The 27,409-nt window shown below is 38.8% G+C and overlaps 1 protein-coding gene across 2 annotated transcripts in view; it reads right to left on the reverse strand.

Moving 5' to 3' along the window:
- Nucleotides 1–476: 476 nt before the first annotated feature.
- gpr63 (G protein-coupled receptor 63) overlaps nt 477–27,409 on the reverse strand; it is a 47,368-nt gene continuing 20,435 nt past the window's right edge. For both annotated transcript variants that reach the window (XM_066699268.1, XM_066699187.1), the window contains exon 2: nt 477–2,219. In XM_066699268.1, the coding sequence (XP_066555365.1) occupies nt 828–1,958 (1,131 nt within the window). In that variant the 5' untranslated portion in view covers nt 1,959–2,219 and the 3' untranslated portion in view covers nt 477–827. The remainder of the gene's footprint in view (nt 2,220–27,409) is intronic.

Genomic DNA, 27,409 nt, shown 5'->3' on the forward strand with positions numbered 1-27,409 from the left:
AAACCCTAGAAATGGTTGTGCATGAAAATCCCAGTAACTGAGCAGATTGTGAAATACTCAGACCGGCCCGTCTGGCACCAACAACCATGCCACGCTCAAAATTGCTTAAATCACCTTTCTTTCCCATTCAGACATTCAGTTTGGAGTTCAGGAGATTGTCTTGACCAGGACCACACCCCTAAATGCATTGAAGCAACTGCCATGTGATTGGTTCGTTAGATAATTGCATTAATGAGAAATTGAACAGGTGTTCCTAATAATCCTTTAGGTGAGTGTATAGTGCTGGTGGTATGTGGTTTAATGTGGTGTATATGTTTTGTAATTTTTAATTTAATTAAACATACTTTTGATTTACTGTCTTTATATAATTTTATATTTTATATGGTAACATGCTACATGCTGTATTATAGTGATGACAGTTGGAATTTTGTTAGTGCTAACCAGAACTGAGACACAATGAGGCAAGAGTAACAATGTATCCAACGTCTAAATTTAATTACATTTATGATAAAAGTAACAAACTTAAATTGCACAATTTAACCAAATATAGCAGCATTCAGACGGTCATAGACTCAATCATAGGCACTAACAAATGGCCTAATTGATAACAAATATTATTAATAATAAAACCTTTTTTCCTGTTTGTTCTGTTACAATTTTCTCTGCTTGGAGGCTGTTCATTTACAAATCATGTAAACCAATGATTAAGAAATCAAAACATCTTGTTATGAATAGAAAAGACAATAATTTTTCAATTTTAGTTTACATTGCAACCAAATAAGAAAGTGGCATATAATGGCAATTATCAAGTGTTCTACAGTTGTGTGCTATACCACAGATCGGTGCTCTCCACAAACATAGATGGCACTTGGCCGAATGCGCCTCCTTGTGTGGCCTGGCAACTGGGGGATGAACTTGAAGAACTTGGGCATTAAGTCTAGGCAGGCATCTCGAAACTTCTTGATCCTCCAGTAATAAATAAGAGGGTTGAGTGCTGACTTGAGGTAGCTTAACCAGAGAAGCCAGGTGCTAATTTCAAAGAAGTCAGTCTTGTAATAAAAGCCACTGCTGAAGGTGGAAACCAGGCTATAGGTTGTGAAAGGAGCCCAGCACACTGTGAAAACTGCAAACAGAATCAGTATAGTTGTAAAGGCACGTGTCTTGAAGCTCATGTCTATGTTCATCTGGAAAGGCTTCTGCAAGCTCATGAGACCCAGCTTACTTGCCTGACTGAGGCAGATGGTGTCAGGGTGACTATGGATTCGGATGGCATTGTGGCGTACAGTATTCAGGATGCCCATGAAGGTGTACAGCATGATCATGAATGGAATGAGAAAAAAAAAAAAAATTATGAGGACCACGTAAGTATGGTAGCCTGGCTCTGTGGTGTAGCCAAACACACACTGTGGAGCCCTGGAGGGAATCTGCAGGTTGGGTTTCCCAATGGCCAAGGGGAATGAGAAACAGAACGATATGCCCCAGGATATACCTATAAGCACTTTAGCCCTGTAGGGGCTTAGCTTGTCTTGTTTCTGAACAATTATAAGAAACCTGTCGATGCTAATGATAAGTAAGATCGCCACTCCTTCCATTACAAAAAGCCAAAAGAACATAGCTGACACTTTGCAGAATACGTCTCCAAAGATCCATTGAGTGGTGATAACAGTGACCAGTGCAAAGGGCATGTTTAAAACAGCCAACATCATGTCAGCAAAGGCCAGGCTGGCAAGGAGAATGTTGATGGCTGACCTCATGGCTGAACGTTGGTAGACCATCAAACACACCACCACATTCCCCAGGAAGGAGACTAGCAGAATAGAAATAATGATAATCAAAAGGAAAACCTGGAGGGGAAGGCTAAGACCCTCAAAGGTCTTTTGGGTCATAGGGGTCACAGTTGCTGTCTGCATAGAGACCCTTGAAAGTACAGAACTGTTCTCTGCTGAATCTTCAGTCATCGCAAGATACACCCTGGGATACAGCACAGAAACATTTAAAAAAACCTTTAGAAATTAATGTTCCATTGACTTCCTCTATTTCAACAGGAGATAAGTTAGCTGTGTTAATAATTTTTTGCAGGGGTAAATAGGCACAACTGCAGCGATGCCATCACTTAGCATCATAGTCATTGCAATGATCTGACCCAACACAATCCCATTAATTTGGAGATGATGGATTCGAATGTGGGTCCCAACATCTGGAGAAGTCTGGGTCTCTCTCTGTAAGAAAGGAACAGAGCTATTAGAGACAGTATACTGCTACAATCATTTCAGAATTTGAGAATGATTAGGAAGCAAACAGTTAAAAAAAAAATGCACAAAATTACTGTAACTACAGGTAATTATGCCTGTTCTGCTGACTTATCCCGGGGTAGGCAAACAAGCTAATTGATATTGAGATTTTTGGTTCTTCTAATGCATATCTCAGATTTAATTAGCTTGTTAGCTTAAGACAGACTTGCCTTATCACGGATAAGTGTGTGTTCTCATTTCGATATGAAAAGACGCTCAGTGGGGCGTCGAATCAATGATTTGGTGAAGGCAAAAGAGCTGCTGCCTATTTCAGTGCTAATTATGGTATGAGGAGGCAAAGAACGTGATATTGAATAAAGCTAACTGTTGGGTCTGCAAAAGCCAGGGAAGAAGCCTGACTAACAATTGCAATTGTTTTTGTAATTGCATCAATGTCAATGACCCTAAAATTCTGTGGTGTTAGAGCTCTGTGCTGGCCAACAGTATACAATATATAAATAAACAGTTAGGTCCATAAATATTTGGAGAGTGACACAATTGTGTCACAACTGTCATGGACAATGACCCGAAGCATGCTGCGAAAGCAAACCAAGACCCTGAGTTGATTCTGTAATGGCCAAATCAATCACCTGACCTGAATCCAATTGAGCATGCATTGCACTTGCTGAAGGCAAAACGCCCCAAGAACATGCAGGAACTAAAGACCGCTGCAGTACAGGCCTGGCAGAGCATCACCAGGGAAGAAACCCAGCATCTGGTGATGTCTATGGGTTCAAGACTTCAGGCAGTCATTGACTGCAAAGGATTTGCAACCAAGTATTTAAACTCACAATTACTTTTGAGCCCCTAAAATTGAGGGGACCGCATATACAAATGGATGTAATTCCTACACCATTCACCCAATTTGGATGTAATAAAAGATGAAAGTCTACACTTAAAGCACATCTTGATTGATTCCTTTCAAATCCATTGTGGTGGCATACAGGTCCAAAATTATGACAATTGTGTCACTGTCCAAATATTTATGAACTGCATATTCATAATTTACCGCCTATATCATTTCTGTGCTGTTGAAACATGTACTGTGTTCGATCTTGCAGACAGCCTATTTAAATTACAGTCCCTTAAAGATTGGATAAGAAGCTGGCTGTGAGTGTGAACTTGGATATTTAGTTGTCATGTCTACACTTGAACAAGAAGGTTTCAAGCGTTAAACTGGATCGGATTATTTATTTCTATTCACAGGCTGATCCCTGATGCCTTTGGTGCAATAAACACACAATGTTTTAACACTCTATTCCCACGGCAACACTTATTGTAAAAAAAAAAAAAAAAGTAATTCAACTACATGATGGGAATAAAGGGGGTGTGAATAAATGTTATAACTGAAATAACCCAAAACAGTGCATTATCTACAGAGTACTTACAAAGAATAATACATTACAAATTTCCAACACTGCAGATTTTCTCAATTTTTCTACGTCGCATACAGGGTAGTGAAACATGCATGACTGCGGTGGGCGGCATTGCTAATGTTCGGTCCTAATTAATCATCTACATAAATAATTCCTTGCAGACCGAACCTGTAATGCTCAAATAAATCATCATATGTATGATTTAAAGAATCTTTAATCTCTATGAATTCAGTATCGCCAAAAAGCTGGCCTTATTAAGATCGTTCAAAACTAGTGCATCGCTCGAAACTAGGAATGGCACCATCATCGTTGGGGGTGTGTTCACTGTCATTTCATTGGGCAGGATTTAATATAGTCAGACTTTTAGCTGCCTAACTTTAAATTCACTGTTGCCAGATCGGGGGATTTTCCCCTAAATTTGGGGGATTTTTAAGTGCGTAGGGGGATATTTGGGGGCAACATTTGTATGGGGGAAATGTTGGGGGATATTATTTTGAACTTGGGGTAATTTAGGGGTTTGGAACAATCGATTTCTCACCTCACCACCACCACCACCCCCCAACCTCACTTTATCCAGCACCCCCCGCCCCAACCTCATTTCACCAGAACCTCCGCCCCCCCGACCTCAAATCAGCACACCCCGGACCTCACATCACCAGCAATCATATTTTTTGGGAGATTTGTATGACCAGATTGGGGGGAATTTATGGCAACACTGTTTAAATTAACCTGCCAGGGAGCAGGTTTAAGATCTTGGACATGTTGCTCTGGTAACATAGCTTGGCTGTACTTTAAACTCGCTTTGGAGAACAGAAAATCACGTTTATGCCAAGTTATCCTTGAACTTAGCCGGGCTAACCTACTTATCTATGTACAAATAAGAGGGGTGTACTACGAGGGGAGTTTAACCTACTCAGATTTAACTCAGGGTTATCAAGGAAAGTCAGTGTTGACAAACTCTGATTGCCTAAACTGGTGTTAAACGGTACTACGACGGTGGGTAAGATGTCGGATAGTTGACTCGGTGTTAACTTAACTGGAGTTAGTGAGCGTTCATGTAAATTAATAATTAATAATAAAATTAATAATAAATAAAATTATAATATATAATAATATAATAAAATTAATAATAATACGTTAATAATGCAGCTGATGATGTCACAATATGAGGGTTTAAAGAAAGTTTAGTAAATTCGTAAGAACCGTGTTCTTGTCATATGTTCTCTATTTTGTTTTACGGATTCTTCTTTTATTTGTAATATGATTGAGATGTAAGGACACGTAAAATAGTCTATCTAAATATGTGAAAACAATTAGGATAATTCAATTATAGCCTACACATGGTCTACATCTCTGAAACTGACCCGTTACTCACTGTTAATGAATTTACATCTACTCCTTAAAGCACCTAGACTGTAGGGCTACCTGTATGAATGTAATGCTATTGTGTTCAGAATAACTTCATTCTAACAATCATTTCAGCTGCAACTCCAGTGGATGAAATATAAAAATATTCTATCTCATATATCTCATAATATTCTTCTCATTAATAATACACAGTACAGATGTGGTGTGTATCCTACACGTATAATAGCCTATTCATGTGTTCACAGCAAACAGAAAAAGCCAGAGATTGTGAAAACTGGAGAAGGGCATGATTCACGCATATTTCGGAAATCCACTCTTGGTTGTGCCTCACCACCTAATGTGTCTTTAATTGTCTTGAATATAAGTAGAGGATTTAAGGACAAAATAATGTAGACTAGCCTACATGTCAGATAAAATACAATATGATCATATAGCTGATGCTGTGAAATGACTTCCTATTCACATAATCCCCCTCATGTTCTCGCAGGGGCGCTGTAATGGCGATATGTGCACAGTCAATCACACCAATCACCCTCGGGATTCCTATGAAAAAGGTGTTCTGTATATAGGACCAGCCAATCCATATTCAACATAGACCAAGTATTTTTATATTGCGAATTACCTGCGATCGCATAAAAAGCCTCTTTGATCTTTAGCACGCTTAAACAGCCAGGGAACACAACGAATGCATCCAGCAGTTTAGTGAGAGCAAGTCCCACTTTGCGAACTGCAGACAGTATTCCTGCTCACAGGTTCAGCATCACCGATGGGATACATGAAGTGTCCGCTGGCAAAATACCGCACAGCAAGAATTTAAGTGTGAGGGCATCACTCCGGCGAGTGGCATTGAGACGTCTGGTCCTAGAAGCCGGCAAAGATATGAAAGATAACGAGTCTAATCCGAGGGAATTCAGTGTCTTTGCCGTCTTCTAGGGCCAGACATCTCATTGCCACTCGCCAGTGACACTTCATGTATCCCATCGGTGATGCTGAACCTCTGAGCAGGAATACTGTCTACCGTGCAGCTCGCAACGTGGCACTTGCTCTCTCTAAACTGCTGGATGCATTTGTTGTGTTCCCTGGCCATTTAAGCCTTCTAAAGATCAAAGAGGCTTTTCATGCGATCGCAGGTAATTCGCAATATAAAAATACTTGGTCTATTTTTAATATGCAGGCTGTGCCTATATACAGAACACCTTTTTTCATAGTAATGCCCAGGGTGATTGGTGCGATTGACTGTGCGCATATCCCCATTAGAGCACCCCTGGGAGAACATGAGGGGGATTAAGTGAATAGGAAGTCATTTCACAGCATCAGTGCTCAGGTATTTGATCATATCGTATTTGATCCTTAAAACTTCTACTTATATTCAAGACACATTAGGTGGTGAGGCACGACCAAGAGTGGATTTCCGAAATATGCGTGAATCATGCCCTCCTCCAGTTTTCACTCTCTCTGCCTTTTTTTTTTTTTTTTCTGTGAACACATGAATAGGTTATTAAGTGTAGGCTACACACCACACTTGTACTGTGTATTAATGATGAGCATTATTAATACACACCACTTGATAGAGTATTTTTATATTTCATCCGGACTTGATGTAGGTGCGCTTTCCACTGGGGTTGCAGCTGAAATGATTGTTAGAATTAAGTTATTCTGAACACAATAGAATTCAATTCATACAGGCAGCCCTACAGCCGGTGCTTTAGGGAGTAGATGTAAATTCATTAACAGTGAGTAACGGGTCAGTTTCAGAGATGTAGCCCATGTGTAGGCTATAATTGAACTATCCTATTTTTTTTCACATATTTAGATAGACTATTTTACGTGTCCTTACAGCTCAATCATATTACAAATAAAAGAAGAATCCGTAAGACAAAATACAGAACATATGACAAGAACACTGTTCTTACGAATTGACTCGTAAGCCTCCCTGGCTTTGTTGGCCGCCATGGTGTTACATTTAGCCGCTAACCTTTCTTTAAACCCTCATATCCTGACATTGTCAGCTGCATTATTCCGGGGACAGTCCAGCGCACACTGAGAACGCGCACTAACTCCAGTTAACACCGAGTCAACTAACCGACATCTTAACCACCATCGTAGTACCGTTTAATACCGTTTAACACCAGTTTAGGCAATCAGAGTTTGTCAACCCTGACATTCCTTGATAACCCCGAATTAAATCTGAGTAAATTAAACTCCCTTTGCAGTACACCCCTCTGGTCAGCAAAGGAAGCACCACTTTTTTAACAGCTTGTTTACTTGAACCTATTAGAAGAACATGTATGAGCATACCTTTTCCACAATGGAGGATAGGTAGGAATATCTTCAAGATTAAAACATCTCATTTATACCAATCCATTAATAATCCATTATTATTATTATTATTATTATTATTATTATTATTATTATTATTATTATTATTATTATGTGGCCTAGTACTGAAGGTGTTTATTTTTTTGTTTTTATTTGTATTAGGCTTTCAAGCACAATTTCTATTAATATTAGGTGGCCTAAAACCATAGGTGCTAGACATATATTGTTTATGATTCTGCCAGAACTTCCAAAGTATCTCAATCCCATACCAGTGCAAAAGTCAAGAAACTTGCCACACTGAAATAATTAAGAAATTGAGATCTTATGACTATGTACCACTGAACCAAATGTATTTAGGTTAATTTGGATACCGGTGACTTCTCATATTCAAAATTTGATAATTTAGAACCACTCTTGTATGAATGAAAGCTTTGTTTAATGCATAACATACATGTGACACTTATCAGTGTTTCCTAATTATTGTTTAGGTCTATATGGAAAATTATTTTTTTCTCTCTTAAAATTATACATACAAATGCTGTAAAACATGTAATAAACAATGGCATGAATTTACATCAATGTAAATCATACTACCTTATTTTGGCAAATATATATGTCACCCGCGACATTGAAATAATGCGTGTTAGCCTATTATTATTATTTTTTTCTGTGTATTGTTTTTTTTCACTTATTCACTTTAAATCTTTCTTATATTATCACCTTTATTCTTATTAAAATCACGTTTGTTTACTTTGCTTTTCCCCCCTCACTTCACAGATATGCACGAGTTTTCTTTATGATTGATTGATTTAAATGCACATGGCTAATCACACATTCATGAGAGTACCCGCTTATTTGCCAGGTTATACGAGAGTCAATAATTGACAATGAGGAACACCTGCTGGAGGTAAAAAGCTCCCAGGTGTTGAGCTGGGGGAGGGATTGCAGAGCGAGATCAGGGAAGGAAACGCAGCGCCAAAGGCGAAAAGAAAACTTGATAGGCAAGTAAAAGAAAGGGTTAAAAGAGACCCAGAGGAGAGCCGAGACGACCGGCTACGAGAGTATCCAGGGAAAGGACAGCCTACATGTTTTAGAACAACAGTTAGTGTTTTACTGGATAAGAACTAACAGCACCTGTGGATATTGCTACTTTTATGTTTTTATGCTTCCACTTGCATCCCTAGTTTTCAGTATTTTTTTATTTTGATTATTTTAGAAATTTTATTATTTTTAATTTTACTTTTGCCTTTATGGATCTAATTTGGTGGACTAGAATGGAAGATTTAATGAAGATTGTTATTAGTATTTTTAGCCACAAACGGACTGTTGATAAAGCAAAGGTGTGGTGGTGTGCTATGTGGCACATAACAGGCAAGGAGGCACTAAGACAAAATGTGGTTGAAAAAAAGACAAAACGTTTATTTAAAAAATGAAAACCACAAACAAAAACAAATCACTCCCACCAAACTAAAGACACATCAGATTAGGAACCACCTACAACAAGCCAATACTGGTTATATTACAGAAGGTCTGTAACTACCTCCAGCACATCACCACGCTGACGCGCACCTGCAGATTCTTCCTGAGCAACATACGCCGGATCCGTCCCTTCCTCACCGACTACTCGACTCAGCTATTCGTCCAGTCCCTGGTCCTCTCCCGCCTGGACTACTGCAACTCCCTCCTGGCTGGCCTGCCTGCATCCACTACCCACCGCTCCAGCTCATCCAGAACTCTGCAGCTCGTCTGGTATTCTCTCTGCCACGATTCGCACACGCTATTCCACTGCTCCCCTCCCTCCACTGGCTCCTGATAGCGGCACGCATTCAGTTCAAGACTTTGACCCTCACCTACCGCTGTCTTGACCACACTGTACCAAGCTACCTTCGACTCTCCATACTCTCCATACTCCATACCATAGGTGCTAGACAGACCACTGCGCTCCTCCAGTGCCAGAAGACTAACTCTGCCTCCTCTCCACTCTCCTTCCTCCAGAGCCCGCTCCTTCTCATCCCTGGCCCCTAAGTGGTGGAACGACCTGCTCACCGAAGTAAAAACAGCAGAGACTTCATTCCGGCGCTTACCCAAGATGCATCTCTTCCGACAGCACTTGTAATATTAGTCCTCTATCCCTGCTAGATAGCACTTCAGCTTATTATGCTCCTCACGTTCTTGATTGTTTTCCTCCCGTAGCCCTCGTCTGTAACCCTACATCTTGACAGCACTTAGCTTTCACCGTCCAGGATATAGGAAGTCACTTACTGTATTTGTGTAAATTGTAAATTGGAATTTGTAAAATTTATTATTTTGAATTGCTATGTTTTAGCGAAGTTGAATTTGTAATGATTTATGCCTTGTACTTCTTTGTATTTTTGCACTTATGTTGTAAGTCGCCCTGGATAAGGGCGTCTGCCAAGAAATATAAAGAATAATAATAAAAATAATAATACTTGATCCCAGTCTTCTGGAAGCTTTATTTATAACCGTTGAATAGGGTCTCCTCCCCCAGGCCAAACCATCTCCTATACCACTATTAACAATAACTTAAAACTTCAACAAATACCCAATATAATTTTACTATAGAATATATTTAAATAATTCATATATAAATACACTATTAAGATAGAATATAAATACGGGAATAAATAATCACCACAAATAAATCTGCCCCCCCCCCCCTGACAATATTCAAATATCAAACGTGTATATTTAAAAATAGCAATTCAGTTCCTTCATTAGTTTCCATGTGCCAAACGAACAGCACAAGACAGTGGAGGGAGAAACGCTGGTTTATTTAAATATATGTGTTTCTTCCATCACAAAAGGCATTGGATTTTTATTCACCTTTTTAACATAAAAGCTTTTTATTCCATTTTAACTTGGCCTTTTTTGTTTTCTGGGACTGTACATGGGCATTGTTGTTTCTTTGGATTATCAACCCTGGACCAGAGCAGAAGCTGGATTTGTTTGTCCCTGCCCCTCTTTTTACTTGGTATTAGGATATGTGGACTATTGCCTGCCCCATTCCAGCTCCTGGTGCTGCCTGAAGAGACCAACAGTCCCTGCAAGAATTTTAATTTTATGGTTTTTAACCTTTTATTTGTGTCTTAGCTTAAAAAGAAGTCTGCCTGTTTTTTATACATCATAGATCTTTGTAATTAATGGTACAACTGTCATGTGTGATCTGTGGTGTATTCCTGGCTTGTGAACCCCCAATTTAAATAACCTAAATCAAAGGGAGAACTGGTCAAACCTGACCAATCTGAAGTTTGTCTAAAATGTATAAAAACCAAAAGTTAAAATAAAACTAGCAATTCGGAGTGGCACAATTTGGAGTGGAGTGGAACAACCTGGAAGAAGAAACCAAGGAGACGAAATCCAGGAAGACTGAACAGAACCAGAACCAGAACTTCTCCACCAAAAACCTGAAAGCTTTGCAACCGTCCTCAAGTCGAAGCAGTCTGCCAGCCCTCCCTGCTGTCGAACATATGCATAACTGAATCTCAGTAAACCGCAGTTATATTTCGTGTACTACTTAATAATTAGGTAAACCACAATTACATAAAACCTAGTTGTGTATGTGATCTAAATTGTAGGAACGGGCGGCGTAATCATAATACTTGTTTGTTATTTTACAAGTTTTGTGCCTTGAATATTGAATATATCCTCTCTTACTTTTAATATTATCCACCCTGCTTGTCTCTATCCTATCTTTGCAAATACATGTTGTCTATTTACATTTTTAATAAACCTATATCTGTATAAAACGAGACAGCCTCAAGGTTAATTCATGCAGATCAACCTCACCGCTAATCTGAATTTGTATAGTGATAACTTGCGCATCAACCCAGTCTTGTTTTCAGAAGATTTGACTGTTGTGGGTTGTATGTGTGGGAGTCACTAGATAATAGGACTTTATTCAGCAATTATTATTTCTTCTGATATTTTATATCAGATAAAAATGAAAACTCCTAGGCCAATTTTTCAACTGACTAATAAAACAATAACTGTAATGATAAATTAAAACCATTTGTTCATTGCAACATTTTGGCTGTATCTTATGTATGTAAATTGATATGAAAATTGAATTTGTAATGATTGATGCCTTTACTGAACTGTATTTGTGCACTTTGTTTTGTACTTATGTCGCCCTGGATAAGGGATTCTGCCAAGAAATAAGATTATTATTATTATTTTAATTTTTTATGTTTTATCAGATCAGCATCCTTTCATTTAATTAAAATATTTACATACAGAAGTAAAGAATACTGCTAATTTGTGAAACTGATAGAAAAGGAATTACATTTGTACAAAATTAAAAGTAAATCCCAGTAGGTCTTCTTCAGATTAATCTTCACTGCTGAACACATATGGATCCTTATGTTTTAAGTGCCCTAACTTATGCTGTTGTGAAAAGAAAGCTCTAATGTACAATGTGAAAAAGGCTGCATTGTTGCAACAAAATAAAACAAATGTTGAGCATTTTCCACATTTTCAAAATGGCAGAAGGCCATGTTCTGAAGCAAGTTCTTCTATAGAAAAAAAAAAAAAACTAAGCTCTGGAATTATTTCAAAAGAGCATTCTATTTATATGATTTGATTTTAATACTTTGAGTAATCATTGCAGCACATATACAGTGAGGGAAAAAAGTATTTGATCCCCTGCTGATTTTGTATGTTTGCCCACTGACAAAGAAATGATCAGTCTATAATTTTAATGGTAGGTGTATTTTAACAGTGAGAGACAGAAGAACAACAAAAAAATCATTGGCAAACTTCAGATGGGCCTGTACATGTGCTTTCTTGAGCAGGGGGACCTTGCGGGCGCTGCAGGGTTTCAGTCCTTCATGGCATAGTGTTACCAATTGTTTTCTTGGTTACTATGGTCCCAGCTGCCTTGAGATCATTAACAAGATCTTGGATGGAGCTCCAGACCGAGGGAGACTGACAGTTATTTTGTGTTTCTTCCATTTGCGAATAATCGCACCAACTGTTGTCACCTTCTCACCAAGCTGCTTGCCGATGGTCTTGTAGCCCATTCCAGCCTTGTGTAGGTCTACAATCTTGTCCCTGACATCCTTGGACAGCTCTTTGGTCTTGGCCATGGTGGAGACTTTGGAATCTGATTGATTGATTGCTTCTGTGGACAGGTGTCTTCATACAGGTAACGAGCTGAGATTAGGAGCACCCTTTAAGCACTCCCTTTTCTGGGAGCCAGAAATCTTGCTGATTGATAGGGGATCAAATACTTATTTCCCTCATTAACATGCAAATCAATTTATAACTTTTTTGAAATGCGTTTTTCTGGATTTTTTTGTTGTTATTCTGTCTCTCACTGTTAAAATACACCTACCATTAAAATTATAGACTGATCATTTCTTTGTCAGTGGGCAAATGTACAAAATCAGCAGGGCATCAAATACTTTTTTCCCTCACTGTATTACTATTATTTTACTCTACTAGTACATCACATACAGCTTGTGTATAGTATGTGTATGTATAGTAGAGGAGAGTTAAAAAGGAGTACAATTCCCAGTTCTTTCAGAGACTGACATCTTGCAAGTTGGACACTAAGTCTAGAATCGTTACATGGAAGCTCCATGTAAAGATTCTAGACTTTGTGTCCAACTTGCAAGATCTAGATTCCATTTAAAGATGATTAATAATTAAGTGGTAGGTATTAATATTGACAAAAATGTGGTCCATTCCTCACTTTCCCTTTAAGGGAAACATAATCAATAAACACAGATGTTAATTTCTGTATTATTATGTTTAGAAAAAAAAATATTTATAAACATTGGTATCCGTTTAGCACCTGCATTTTACTGTTATTTATCGTTTTACTTTTTTGTCAAATACCTTATTTTGTGTACTCATTTATTTTAGTGTTTTATCCTTGATATGCATCTGCAGTTATTCAAATCAAATCATTTTCTATAAAGATGACTCCCTAGGACACAGTGCAGCAGTAACTCAGCATTGCAGAATGTTGTGAAGACAATGGTGAAATACTGTGAATTGATGTAATATGAATGTACTTCATTTTCCCGCATTCATCCTTGAGAAATCCTTTTGTTGCATGAGACATAATTTTCCCATGAATATTAACTGATTCTGAAAGCATATTAGAATTAATAAAAAAAGTAAATATTAAATACTTTAATATTTGTACAGTTCATAATACTATGAATACGTAATTAAATGGGAAGTTGTATTCAATTAAACATTTATTTCCATGCAGAGAATTAAAAATGTACTGATATTTGTCAATGTGGAAAAATCCTTTAAAGTAAATAAAACTACAACTGAAGTACCCAATGAGACACAAGTTTACAAACGAGAGGAGGCCATTCGACCAATGTTGTGCTACAATATTTCACCCAAGCTACTGGGAAACACAAAGCAGGAAGAACAAGTTAAACATGGCACATTCTCTTTAATAGATTTAACATTCTCACCACCCCCAAAATGTATTTCTTTTAGTTCCAGCCTTTTATGAATGTTAAATGTTCAAAAATTGTATGCCAAACAACAGCATCTGGCCTGTAGCTCCTGTATAACTTAAAGGATTTAATTATCTCGAAATAGTATAAATGTAAAACATCCGGTTGAATTTAGGTGGATCTAGCATAGAAACAACATTACCATTATGGATATTATTTTTTAAACCCACAATGCCACGGGGAGAGTTTTAACTCCAGGAATAATTAGACACAAAGTTTTTTTTTTTTTTTTTTAAATAAATACAGATCTTAGATCACAATGGGATTCATCTTGTCCTGTATTAAATGAGAATAAACATTTTAAAACAAATAAGAAACGTAACATAAAAGACTTCTTAGCATTTAATTTTTTTCTGTCCCTTTCCTTCCCTTTGTGCCTTGGGATGGCACTGAGCTCCACCTTCCATCTAACCAAGACCCTGGAGTCATCCTTGCTGCTGTGATCATGATGCAAAACCATGAGACCCAAGTCTACAGATTTTTCCCTGCTCGGCTGACTTACCCAGCCTGTCCCAAAAGACTGCACACCTGCTTTAGTCACTAGAAAGCTCACTGCATCTTCATGACTACTATCACCATTAACTAGCTACCTGGAGGCAAACTTTCGGACTTGGACTCCCCTGAGATCAGATGTTCTCCTAGGGAGTTATTTGTTTATCTCTTCTTTGCCTGATAGTTTTACTTCTATGTTCATAGTGAATCACGTCATACCAAATACAAATTGATTGAATGAAATATAAAGGACTATAACAGAATAAGAAGAACAGAATATTTTGCAATGGAAACTATTTGTACGAACAAAGAAAATTGTGAATTATGCAATACTATAAGAACATACACTCACCTAAAGGATTATTAGGAACACCTGTTCAATTTCTCATTAATGCAATTATCTAACCAACCAATCACATGGCAGTTGCTTCAATGCATTTAGGGGTGTGGTCCTGGTCAAGACAATCTCCTGAACTCCAAACTGAATGTCTGAATGGGAAAGAAAGGTGATTTAAGCAATTTTGAGCGTGGCATGGTTGTTGGTGCCAGACGGGCCGGTCTGAGTATTTCACAATCTGCTCAGTTACTGGGATTTTCACGCACAACCATTTCTAGGGTTTACAAAGAATGGTGTGAAAAGGGAAAAACATCCAGTATGCGGCAGTCCTGTGGGCGAAAATGCCTTGTTGATGCTAGAGGTCAGAGGAGAATGGGCCGACTGATTCAAGCTGATAGAAGAGCAACTTTGACTGAAATAACCACTCGTTACAACCGAGGTATGCAGCAAAGCATTTGTGAAGCCACAACACGTACAACCTTGAGGCGGATGGGCTACAACAGCAGAAGACCCCACCGGGTACCACTCATCTCCACTACAAATAGGAAAAAGAGGCTACAATTTGCACAAGCTCACCAAAATTGGACAGTTGAAGACTGGAAAAATGTTGCCTGGTCTGATGAGTCTCGATTTCTGTTGAGACATTCAGATGGTAGAGTCAGAATTTGGCGTAAACAGAATGAGAACATGGATCCATCATGCCTTGTTACCACTGTGCAGGCTGGTGGTGGTGGTGTAATGGTGTGGGGGATGTTTTCTTGGCACACTTTAGGCCCCTTAGTGCCAATTGGGCATCGCTTAAATGCCACGGCCTACCTGAGCATTGTTTCTGACCATGTCCATCCCTTTATGACCACCATGTACCCATCCTCTGATGGCTACTTCCAGCAGGATAATGCACCATGTCACAAAGGTCGAATCATTTCAAATTGGTTTCTTGAACATGACAATGAGTTCACTGTACTAAACTGGCCCCCACAGTCACCAGATCTCAACCCAATAGAGCATCTTTGGGATGTGGTGGAATGGGAGCTTCGTGCCCTGGATGTGCATCCCACAAATCTCCATCAACTGCAAGATGCTATCCTATCAATATGGGCCGACATTTCTAAAGAATGCTTTCAGCACCTTGTTGAATCAATGCCACGTAGAATTAAGGCAGTTCTGAAGGCGAAAGGGGGTCAAACACAGTATTAGTATGGTGTTCCTAATAATCCTTTAGGTGAGTGTATATATATATATATATATATATCCACAATGGAAGCAGACCCACATCCCATCGCCAAGATAGGGATCGAGCTCTGTTTCACAGATACTTTCCCTAGCCCTCTAGGCAACACTGCAGGGAGCTGTCAGAGATCGCCACCCTTACTGGCACCATAAATAAATTGGCCATCAAGCCATGTTTTCCATGGTTCTAAAGCCATTGATTGAGTCAGGACCGCCTTAGCAGCCCTTTCTTCTGTGGCCTCTCTGCAGAGTCTAAACCATACACAGATATATATCAGGAAAATGCCATCTTTTGGTAGTATCTGATTGAGAGGAGTGCTGGCCAGATGTCTGGTGCACCAACCCCACTCCAAAACTGGGGATGGAATCGCCAATGAAGGCTTACGATTTCCCCTTCTACTAGAGAAAGCCCCCTACATCTTCCCATGTTTTCGACCATCAAACTGAACTGTAATAATTAATTCCAGTATCTACTCCAATCTGTGCTAAAGACTGTCTTCGCTACACCAGCAGAACACTCATCTTACCCTGAGAACTGTTTGTCCCCGCCAGAGAAAGAGCCAACGCTTCAGTGGAATATCGAGCCTCCTTATGAGCCTCCTTATCATTGACATTAACAAACCACAGGAGCCTGGCATCACCGGACCATCGTTCCTTGAGTCCCTGCCTGCATCCTTTTCAGCTAGGGTGGCCAACCTAATAGGAACTCTGATAAGTATGTGAACATTCAATATTATAACTCGAGAAATATTCCAATTTAAAAGACTATAAGTGTTGTTGATATACAATAGTATATTACTTATTGAGTGTTCAGCCGAATTCAGTGCCCCTACGAAAAATGTGTCCCTGGTTGGTTTATTAATCATGCGCAACAGTGGCTCTCAAATGTATTCACCCCCCTTGGACTTTTCCACACTTCATTGTGTTATAACATGAAATCAGACTGGATTTTATCAACTGATCAACACAGAAAACTTCCAGACAGAAAAATGTCCATAATGTCAAAGTGAAAAATTCTAAATTAATTACAAATACAAACCAGAAAATAACTGAATGCAAAAGTAATCACCCCCTTCAGTCAATATTTAGTAAAGGCACCTTTGGCAGCAATTACAGCCATGAGTCTATGTGGGTAAGTTTCTACCAGCTTTGCAGATAGACACAAATGTTTGCCTATTCTACACTTTGCAAGCTCCATCAAATTGGATGGGGACCTTTGGTGAACAGCAATTTTCAACTCTTTCCACATATTATCAATTGGATTGAAGTTTCAGGGTTCATAAAGCTTTTCAAAAGTCAAATTCAAGCACTTTTCAAGCACTTTCAAGGTGCATTGTAAAAGTTTTTCCAGCACCTCGCAGCCTTGGTAAACTAAACCTTTTCATCTAAAATGCACACTGCTGCATTGAACTAAATACATAAAATTTAAATGTCACTACACTATTAGATGTTAGTGTGCTGTAACACCAAAAATGTTTCATGAAAGCCTTCATGTACTGACATTGTGTTATGCTACTTGGCTTAAGTCAATATAAATCAATCACACAGTCAAAATCAGTGAACACCAGTACACAGTAACTCAGTTTCAATTAAATCTTTAGTGACTCGTTTTAAAAATGAAAACATAAAAAAACTACATCAATACTTTTGTATTGAACTTCCATATACATTCAACATGCAAATGTAAAATAGTGCATAACGTTTTAAGTTCTACGAGTCAATCCATGTATATTCAATATGCTCACTTACTGTCAAAACATCATCATGTTTATTCTCTTCAAAACAACCAAGTATAAGTTCCTATAACCTTAACATAGTAAACGGTCTTTAAGTCATATAATCTCCCTCTGCTGTAAATACTTTGAATTATGTATCTGCTGGTCTCTGCTATTTTATTTAAATGGAATTACACATTATAATAATTTAACACAAAACCATCAACATGTCCACATGTATTTTGTAAATACTTTGTACTGGACACATTATTTTGGTTTTGCTGGGGTTAAGCAAGACCTAATTTTAGAAACTTTTTAGTTTGATTTTGCCTTGTGCCAGTGCTGACTGACACTCCTCCCCTGCGAAGGTATCAGTGTCTCTTTCTCGTTTTGTTGCGGTTGTTCTACCGATATATTCTCTCTCTTGGTTTAAAAATAAAGGCTTATTGTATCATATTCTAGTACTTTTATTGAAATCAATAAATGTTTTTTTGTCTAATTTACTTTGATCATTTAAATACACATAAGCACAATTATTATAGTATATATGTATATGCTTGTAGAAACAGTATACACTAAATTTGTAGTCTTAATAATACATGAAGTTAAGCAACTGAACTTAAACTCACTCTAGCGTGTGGGCATTTAGAATTCAGACGCGAAGTGTACAGTGCACTCGCACACACATGACACTGATATGCAGATAAATTAATGTGCACAGAAAGATTGTAAGCATACCATCAAACACATGCCTAGAGTGGCCATTCACGTCTAGAAATTATAAGAACATAAGAAAGAACATTCGACCCATCGTGCTCGTTTGGTGTTCATGAATATCTAAGTGATCCAAGGATCCTATCCAGACTATTTTTAAATGTTCCCAAACTTTCAGCTTCAACCACATCGCTGGGTAGTTTATTCCAGATTGTGACTACTCTCTGTGTACATGAAGTGTCTCCTGTTTTCCGTTTTGAATGCCTTGAAGCCCAATTTCCATTTGTGTCCCCGGGTGCGTGTGTCCCTGATGATCTGGAAAAGCTCCTCTGGTTTGATGTGGTTGATGCCCTTCATGATTTTGAAGACTTGGATCAAGTCCCCACGTAGTCTCCACTGTTCCAGGGTGAAAAGGTTCAGTTCCCTCAGTCTTTCCGAGTAGGACTTTCCCTTCACACCTGGAATACGTCTGGTTACTCTCCTCTGAACTGCCTCTAAAGCAGCAATATCCTTCTTGAAGTGTGGTGCCCAGAACTGTACACAGTATTCCAGATGAGGTCTAACTAGTGCATTGTACAGTCTTAACATTACTTCCCTTGTTTTAAATTCTACACTTTTGACAATATACCCTAGCATTGTTTGCCTTTTTTATTGCTTCCCCACATTGCTTGGATGGAGAAAGTGATGAGTCCACATAGACTCCTAGGTCTTTCTCATGCGTTCATCTAGATCTGTACCTCCCATAGTGTAATTATAGTGGACATTTTTGTTACCTGCATGTATTACCTTGCACTTGTCCACATTTCAATTTCATTTGCCAGGTGTCAGCCCACAACTGAATATTATCTAAGTCCCTCTGATAGCCTGTGCTGCCAAGATTGTATCTGCTGAGCCACCTATTTTACTATCATCTGCAAATTTGACAAGTTTCCTAACTATCCCAGAGTCCAGATCATTAATATAGATTAGAAAAAGCAAAGGCCCTAGTACTGATCCCTGTGGAACTCCACTAACAGCCTCACTCCAGTTAGAAGTGACTCCTCTAATCAACACCCTCTGTTTCCTATACATCAACCAGTTCATAATCCATCTACTTACATTACCCTGAATGCCTACAGCTTCCAATTTGAGGATCAGTCTTTGGTGTGGAACCTTATCAAAAGCTTTTTGGAAATCTAAGTATATCATATCATATGCTTTCACGTGATCTACAGCTGCAGTTGCATGTTCAAAAATGTTTAATAAATTAGTAATACATGATCTGCCTCGTCTAAATGTTGACTATCTCCAAGAATATGGTTTTCATTCAGATGCTCCTCTATTTTCTGTCTAATCATTTTTTCCAACATTTTACAGGTGATGCAGGTGAGACTGATTGGTCTGTAATTTCCTGGCTCAGTTTTGTCCCCTATGAATTATGTAAAATTCATTGTCGTTTACCTTTGGCATGACGACAGCGCAGACTCTCCCAGAGTGAAAACTTGAATCTTTCTTGCAAACCTTGCAATGCTATCCACGGATTTTGAGCTTGTTTTACCCATAGTTTATATTTAATGTTTTCAAGCCACCTCTCATGAAAACGGCTGCCTCCTGGCATATTTGCTACATTGGGCGCTGATGCCGCCTATCTCTAGCTCCCTTTCATTCAGTGGCTCACATTCACAGCCCTTCACACACACCGACAGATCAAAAACGAGTCATATAGGCCGCGCATAAATCCATCAACTGGCTCTCTCCAACTAGTTACATAACGTTAATTCATTTAATCAGACTGACGATTTGTTAATAAACTAATTAGAAAACATAAATTAAATTAACAACATTCAAGCACTTTATTCAAAATTCAAGCACTTTCACAACCTTGAAAATACCACCTTAAAATTCAAGCATTTTCAAGGATTTCAAGCACCTGTACGAACCCAGAATGTTTGGGCTTTGACTGGGCCACTCCAGGACATTTAGCTTTTCATTTTAAACCACTCCAGTGTGGCTTTGGCTGTATGTTTGGGGTCACTGTCCTGCTGGAAGATTAAGATCTCCCAAGTCCCAGGTCTCTTGCAGACTTCAGCAGGTTGTCTTCCAGGATTTCTCTGTACTTTGCTGCATCCATTTTGCACTCTAACTTTCCAGGCCCTGAAACAGAGAAGCATCCCCATAGCGTGATACTGCCACCACCATGCTTCACAGTAGGGATGATGTTCAGTGTTAGGCTTGTGCCAAACATAGAATCTTCCTCCACTTGGTCTCAGCGTCTCCTTCTTGCCTTCTGGCAAACTCTAGCCAAGATTTGATGTGAGATTATTTCTCTCCCATAAAGCCCACTTTTGTGAAACACCCAGGCTATTATTGCAGTATGTCGAGAAACACACAGCAATAATAATCAGTACCATGGCGGACTGCATCCTTAATTTGCAAGCTTTACTACTGTCTTTGAAACCCTATTTAACCATCAAAATTAAACTCATTAATTGTCTACACACAGCACAGATACATTGTAAAAAACAAAACAAAAAAACGCGAGATCACATGAAGACAAGCACAAACGAAAATACAGCTATACGAATATGAAAAGATAACTCAGCCTTTTATTTGTATTTATTTGTATTTATGCATTAAGGGATTTACACCAATTCGCTGTTTCAGACACTTTTACTGTATTGAACAAGATAGAGTTAACATACATTCGTCACCGTGCATACCGTGTATTTATTATGAATATACTTTGTATGAGTTTAATTTGTATGGTTAAATAGGGTTTCAAATACGAAGTCCGCCTCTGTGCTCATTATTATTATTATTGCTGTGTGTTTCTCCACTTCTATTCCATGCTTGGGGACGCCCACATCCAGTGACGTTCAGTTCCAAAACCGGTGGAAAAGCAGGCCGGTTCGCAAAAAGTTCAGCTGGTTCCGAAGGCCGAGCACCAGCTCCGGCACCGGCATCCCGCTATGTTAGTGCTTTTCCACCGACATGGTGCCGGTGGTGCTGGTGCGAACTGTGGCCTCCCTGACTAGTGCCCTTCTCGCCCGGATATTAGGTTTATTAGGACGGCCTGATCTAGGCAGATTCACAGTTATGTCATATTCTCTCCATTTCTTAATAATGGACTTTACTGTGCTCCGAGAGATATTCAATGCCTTGGAAATGTTCTTATATCCTACACCTGATTGCTGTTTTTGAAGAACCTTTTTCCAGATTTGCATTGAATGTTCCTTCGTCTTCATGATGTAGTTTTTGTTAGGAATTGTACTAACCAAGAGATAGGTGTATTTAACCTGAAACCATGTAACACACCTTAATTGCACAGAAGTGGATTCCATTCAACTAATTTTGTGACTTCTAAAGACAATTGGTTTCACCACAGCTCAATCAGGTGTGTCATAGCAAAGGGGGTGATTACTTATGCACTGAAGTATTTTCTGTTTCAGTAGCGGCTTCTGACCATAAATTTAGGTGGGGCAGATTCTGGATCGCAGCGTAGGCTATATGATTAACCGATTACAATTGATTGACAAATGACTGAACACCTGCAGAACACTTTGGGCAGAGATCTAGTGTCCTTGCGTAATTCAGCCTGCGGGTGACGCTGTAATGTTGATTAGCAGGCTCGACATACATACATAGAATGTATGTTGTCTAATGTAGTATTTATTGTGTTTGAATATTGATTTAAATGGTTACAAGGGGGAAAAAATCAGGAGAAGAAAACAAAGCCAATTCTCAGAACAATTACCAAGCAGCCTAACCATTTGCGCACGGGGAACTGGGCTATTTAACAAAACAAACACAAATGAACTATTTACAGGCTATTTTTTAATCTATCTTTTTTTATTATTTTTTTATTGATTGTTCTTTTGCAATTGTTTCCTTTCTGGAATGCAGAAATGTCATATAGGCATATTCATATTTATTTACAGGCTATTTACAAGAGCACGTTTAAACCAGTAGCGTAGCCAGAAAAGAGACTGTGGGTGTGCATCTGAAAAACTTGGTGTGCCACATCAAGTTTTCTCTACAACACAGTAGTGCATTATTTGATTGTTATTGTTATTTTAAACATCACAATGCAATCATTCTTTACATAGGCTTTTATTATTTTATTATTATAAACCATATTATAGACCATAATAGCCTAATGATGGGATCACACTACACGAATTTAAGCCCGATTTGGCCCTCACGACAATCGTCAAGATCCCCACTGCTGATGCTTGTAGTGAGAGACGGGCTGATGCGTTGCTCACCTCCGATCTGATCATAAGCTGGTCGGAGCCGCTACGACTTTATTAAACATGTTTAATGACTCGATCGGCACCGATCATGGAGAGTGACGTGTTCAGCAGCCAATGAGAGCCGAGCTGACTGAAGAAGAGAAAAGAAACAGAAGAATAAACATGACAGGAGAATAAGATTAAAGATTTATTAAGATTTATTAAAATACTTAAATACCAATGGTTGTTTCGGCGCAGGTTATTTTAAAATACTCTAATACAGGAAAAATAATATGATACCAATTAGTATCTGTAATTGATCCAGGTCTGCGATAAATATCGATCCTACAAAGCGCTGCTCACACTGTGGGATGGACAGAGCTTGTGACTGTTGCTCAGCTGCAGCTCTCACAATGCAGCTCTCACAGCCATGTCTTCACACTCATCCTCTTTTCTCTCCGCTTATTGTGTTTGTCTGACACATGAACACGGACAGCAACAGCAGTTTGTGGTCGTGCTCTTGTTGCGCAGATTTACACAGTTTTGCACAGATCTGCAGAAATCCACTGATCCCATTGGAGAACTGAGGACATCTGCACTTCATGAATGTGACCTGTAAATTTCCACGTCCGTGTTTGTTGCCTTTCTCTCTGTGCGGATCAAGCGTGTTTCTGCAGGATGTGGGAGTGTGGAGGCTGTGACGCAGATCCACGACAGGGATGTCACATCAGTCAGTGTGTGTCCCTGTACTGAAGCGCTCGGGTGTGTGCGCTCCTTCATGATGCAAAAGACACAAATTCGGTGCAAAATAGTCATTAAGTGCGAGCTGCACACTGTTCACAAAATTGTGTAGTGTGACCCCAGCATAAGGCTATAACAAAAAATGCATTCTGCATCTGATTTCTACGCCACTGGTTTAAACTAATTGATTAATGCTTTCACTTATTTGATGGTGATTTATTTTTTGTATAAGAATATGGCCCGCCGTTGCTTAATATTAGCAAATTTTTCGATGATTGCTTTGTTGAACTCGGGGATCTCATGCGTTAAACACTGTTCAATTGAAAGCATCACCAATGCATTAAGCCGTTCCTGGGACATAGTGTTTCTCAAAATGTTTTAATTCGTTTAAGGGTGGAGAAACATCTCTCAGACTCGGCAGTTGTCTTTGGCGTTGTGATCAGGATATGTAGCAGTTTCAGTGTTTCTATGAACACATCGTTCAAATTATTTCTGTATTTGGAATTTGCTATTACAGTGTCACAAACTTCATATGCGATCTGCTGTAAATTGGGTGCGCTCTTTCGTTTAGGCTGCGCAGCCGCGCCGCTATATTTTACGCAAAAAGATGGTGCATCATCACGGATTTTGCCAATGGAATCCACAAAGCTTCTTGTGACTCGGTGTGCCTCTACTGTGTCAGTTCCTCGCTTTTGAAGCTGTGCATAGAGGATGTCAACACGGGGCATGATTAAATGAAATAGATCCAAGAAGAAGAGAAATTCGGGATCGGAAAGCATTCGACAGAAACCTTTAGTCTCCCTAATAGTAACTGATCAAAGCCTCGAGATGACTGGATAGATTCAAAACATTCCAGTAGAATGGCTTGATTTTCATGGACGTGTTGACAGCACGGCTACTGAAATTCCATCGCGTCTGAGATGACCGTGGTAGCCGTTTCCCTACTATTTAATCCAGAACTGCTGTTCTTTTTGGAGATCTTGAAAAAAAACAAGAAAAGCCACCGAGATCAGAGAAGAAACATCGGACAGGTGCCACTGCGGACACAGCTTGCTCCATTATCAAATTGAATTGGTGTGCATATCAATGCACAAAATGTGCATTCGGGCAAATGTCCTGCACTTTCTTACGCACTCCTCCAGATGCTCCTCTCATCACACTAGCCCCATCAGATGTTTGTGCAATGAGTCTCCCCTTGTCAAACTCACAAACTACACGCAACTGCTCTAATAGCACCTTAGAGATCGAGTCGGCATTAGTGTGACCGTCAATTGTTTTAAAACCAAAAAATCACTCTTGAACAGTGTTAGCGGGATCAGTATAACGGAACACTACTATGAGTTGGCAGTGAGTTGATATGTCCGTGGTTTCGTCACACTGTACAGACAGAAATGCAGATTTTTCCAGATCACCTATAATGTGGCCCTGCATTACATCAAGCATGCAGTCCAGTAACTCGTTCTGAATGGTTTTAGATGTACCCTTAAAAACAGTGGCGTGCTCAAGATGTTCCTGCATGATGGTGTCAAAAGAAGCAACAAGATCCACAAGACCTCTAAAAACTCCGGAATTGTCAGAGATTTCTGTCTCATCATGCCCTCTAAGAGCTAACTCAAATGCCCCGCAAAAACTTACGCAGTCAATTAACTTTGAGAGAATGTGCCTATTTTTATCCACTTCCTTATTGTGGTTTCGCACACCAACACTGTAGCTCTCATCTAACTGCGCTGCTATATTAGATTGTCCAAGCATGGCTAGTTTCATTGCACAGCTAAAATGAGCTTTGCTAGATTCGTGTTTTTTAGCCTTTTCAGAGAAGTGCTTTAAATCACAAACACCTACGCTACTCCACACATTCCCCTGTCTGAACGGAAAAGCAAACATGGGAAACAGAAAACTTTATTCCGTTTAGCACAACCAGACAGCCAAGACTTTTTGTCGTACCATGACCTGGAAAATGTCCTATTGAACGACCTACCATTGTCCTTTGTTTGTTGTACGATTTTTATGTCTAGCTTGTCAGGGCCAAGTTGTTTGATAGCCATTTTCTCGCTAACTGACAATCTCTCAAACGAGTTCTGTAACAGAAACTAAACGCTATTACACACAGGATGATCGGTGCCACTCACCATCTTCACAGTCTGACGCACGCGTTTGACACAGACTCATATACCCTTTGCTGACGCGGAATGATATAGCATTGTCCGGAACTACGTTCATGTAACGTAAAAACAGGCAGGTCAGTCTCATATCTGCCCATATGGCTCTCTATTAGAGCACGCTACATTTCCATTTTTCACCACAGATTTACATTGGAAAAATGTGGGGCGTTGTTGAGCTTGGGAGGGCTCAGAGACCAGCTGCCCCGCTTAGTGCAATCATTAATATAGTCACCCTGTCAACCGAAGCCATGCACTAAATTTCAACATATCAATCCCACTTTACGACTTAAAATAGCCTAGAAACTCCGAAAATATTTTTGAAATAATGATGGACACATTTATGAGTTAACAATTTTAGGATTTATAAAGTTTATATAGAGTTCTATGTTTTCAAGTGGCTGAATATTTTGGTGGGGCTCTGCCCCATCTGCCCTTTCAGACGAGCCGTGGCTGTTCTGTTTTGTATTTGTAATTCATTTAGAACAATTTGCTGATTATATTTTTCACTTTGACATTATGGAAATGTTCTGTGTTGATCAGTGGCAAAAACTCCTGATTAAATCCATTCTGATTTCATGTTGTAACACAATGAAACGTGGAAAAGTCCAAGAGGGGTGAATACTTTTGAGAGCCACTGTAATGTATTTTTGCATAATTAATTCTATTAAACATTTCAATGTTAGTTATACATATACGAGTGTATAGCATAGATAGAGATATATGTGTGTATATTGAGAGATCTTCAACATTCTGGCCATTAGCTATTTGAGACCAAATTCAATATTTAATGCTGTTGTGCTCAATCTAAAATTGAAAAGTACCCTATCGGCATCGTAAGCATATCTCCTGAACCGATGTTTTATACTGAAAAAACGAACTTTGAAATAACTAACCAATACTAACGTGAAGTTAGGGTTGGAGTAATACTATTGAATATTAAGAGTAACTTTCCTTCAGGATATTGTCACTGTTATATTCATTACTGAAAGTAACCTTTATCATACAATTTATCGAACTGCCTATTTTATCTATTATTTTAGTAATTTAGCATTGTCTGTATACCTTTATTTTATAATAAAGTGTTATTTGTATCTTTTGAACTTGTGTTTGTGTCCGATCTATTAAAATGAATCGAGCTCTACTTAATTGGTGGGGGGGGGGGATTGCATGCAAATTTGAATTAGCTACAAAAAAAAAAAAAAAAAACACTTCTCACATGTTAGCCATCTACTAGACCATCTCTGGAGCTAAGCATAGCTAATCATTTATTTTTCTTAATTTATCTTTCCTAGATTTCTATGTTTTTCATGTATACCTGATTAAAATAACTAATGTTCTAACCCCCCCCACACACACACACACACACACACACTCTCAACAATTCAATATCAGACCACCTTGCCTATGCAAATTTCTGAGGGAAACCCTAAATGTCATGACTGAAATGTGTACACTTTAGTTAAATTATAACCTGCTATATTGTAGCTGTTGTTACTTTATGATTATTCTTGAAACGTGTGTATTTTGTTTCAACTGTAATTTGCCCTTGTCTGCTAAGTAAATTGCAAAACGTGTTTGCAGTTATACTATACAAATTCTACCAGTTTGATTTGGGATTATTTGGTTTCTTGGTTGAGGCAAACCGCCAAGTTTTATTGAAAGAATAGTAGCAACAGCAAGATGTACACATTAAAACACTACTTCACTAGTTTTCTGTAGTTTAACTCAAAGCACTGTATCAAATCAGCTACTGTACCTGCAGCACACAGCACACAGCACAAGAACATGGTGTTCAGTTATAGCACTTATATGCAGGACATAGGACATTAGTGTTTGGGTTAAGTATACCTGAAAATAATGCAGTTGGAATGTGAGGGAAAGTATTAAAATCCAACAAAACAAAGATAAATAAAATTTAGAAATGCCCTTACAACATAAGATCATGTCAAA

The sequence above is a fragment of the Amia ocellicauda genome, chromosome 1, assembly GCF_036373705.1.
Source record: "Amia ocellicauda isolate fAmiCal2 chromosome 1, fAmiCal2.hap1, whole genome shotgun sequence".
Lineage (NCBI taxonomy): Eukaryota > Metazoa > Chordata > Actinopteri > Amiiformes > Amiidae > Amia > Amia ocellicauda.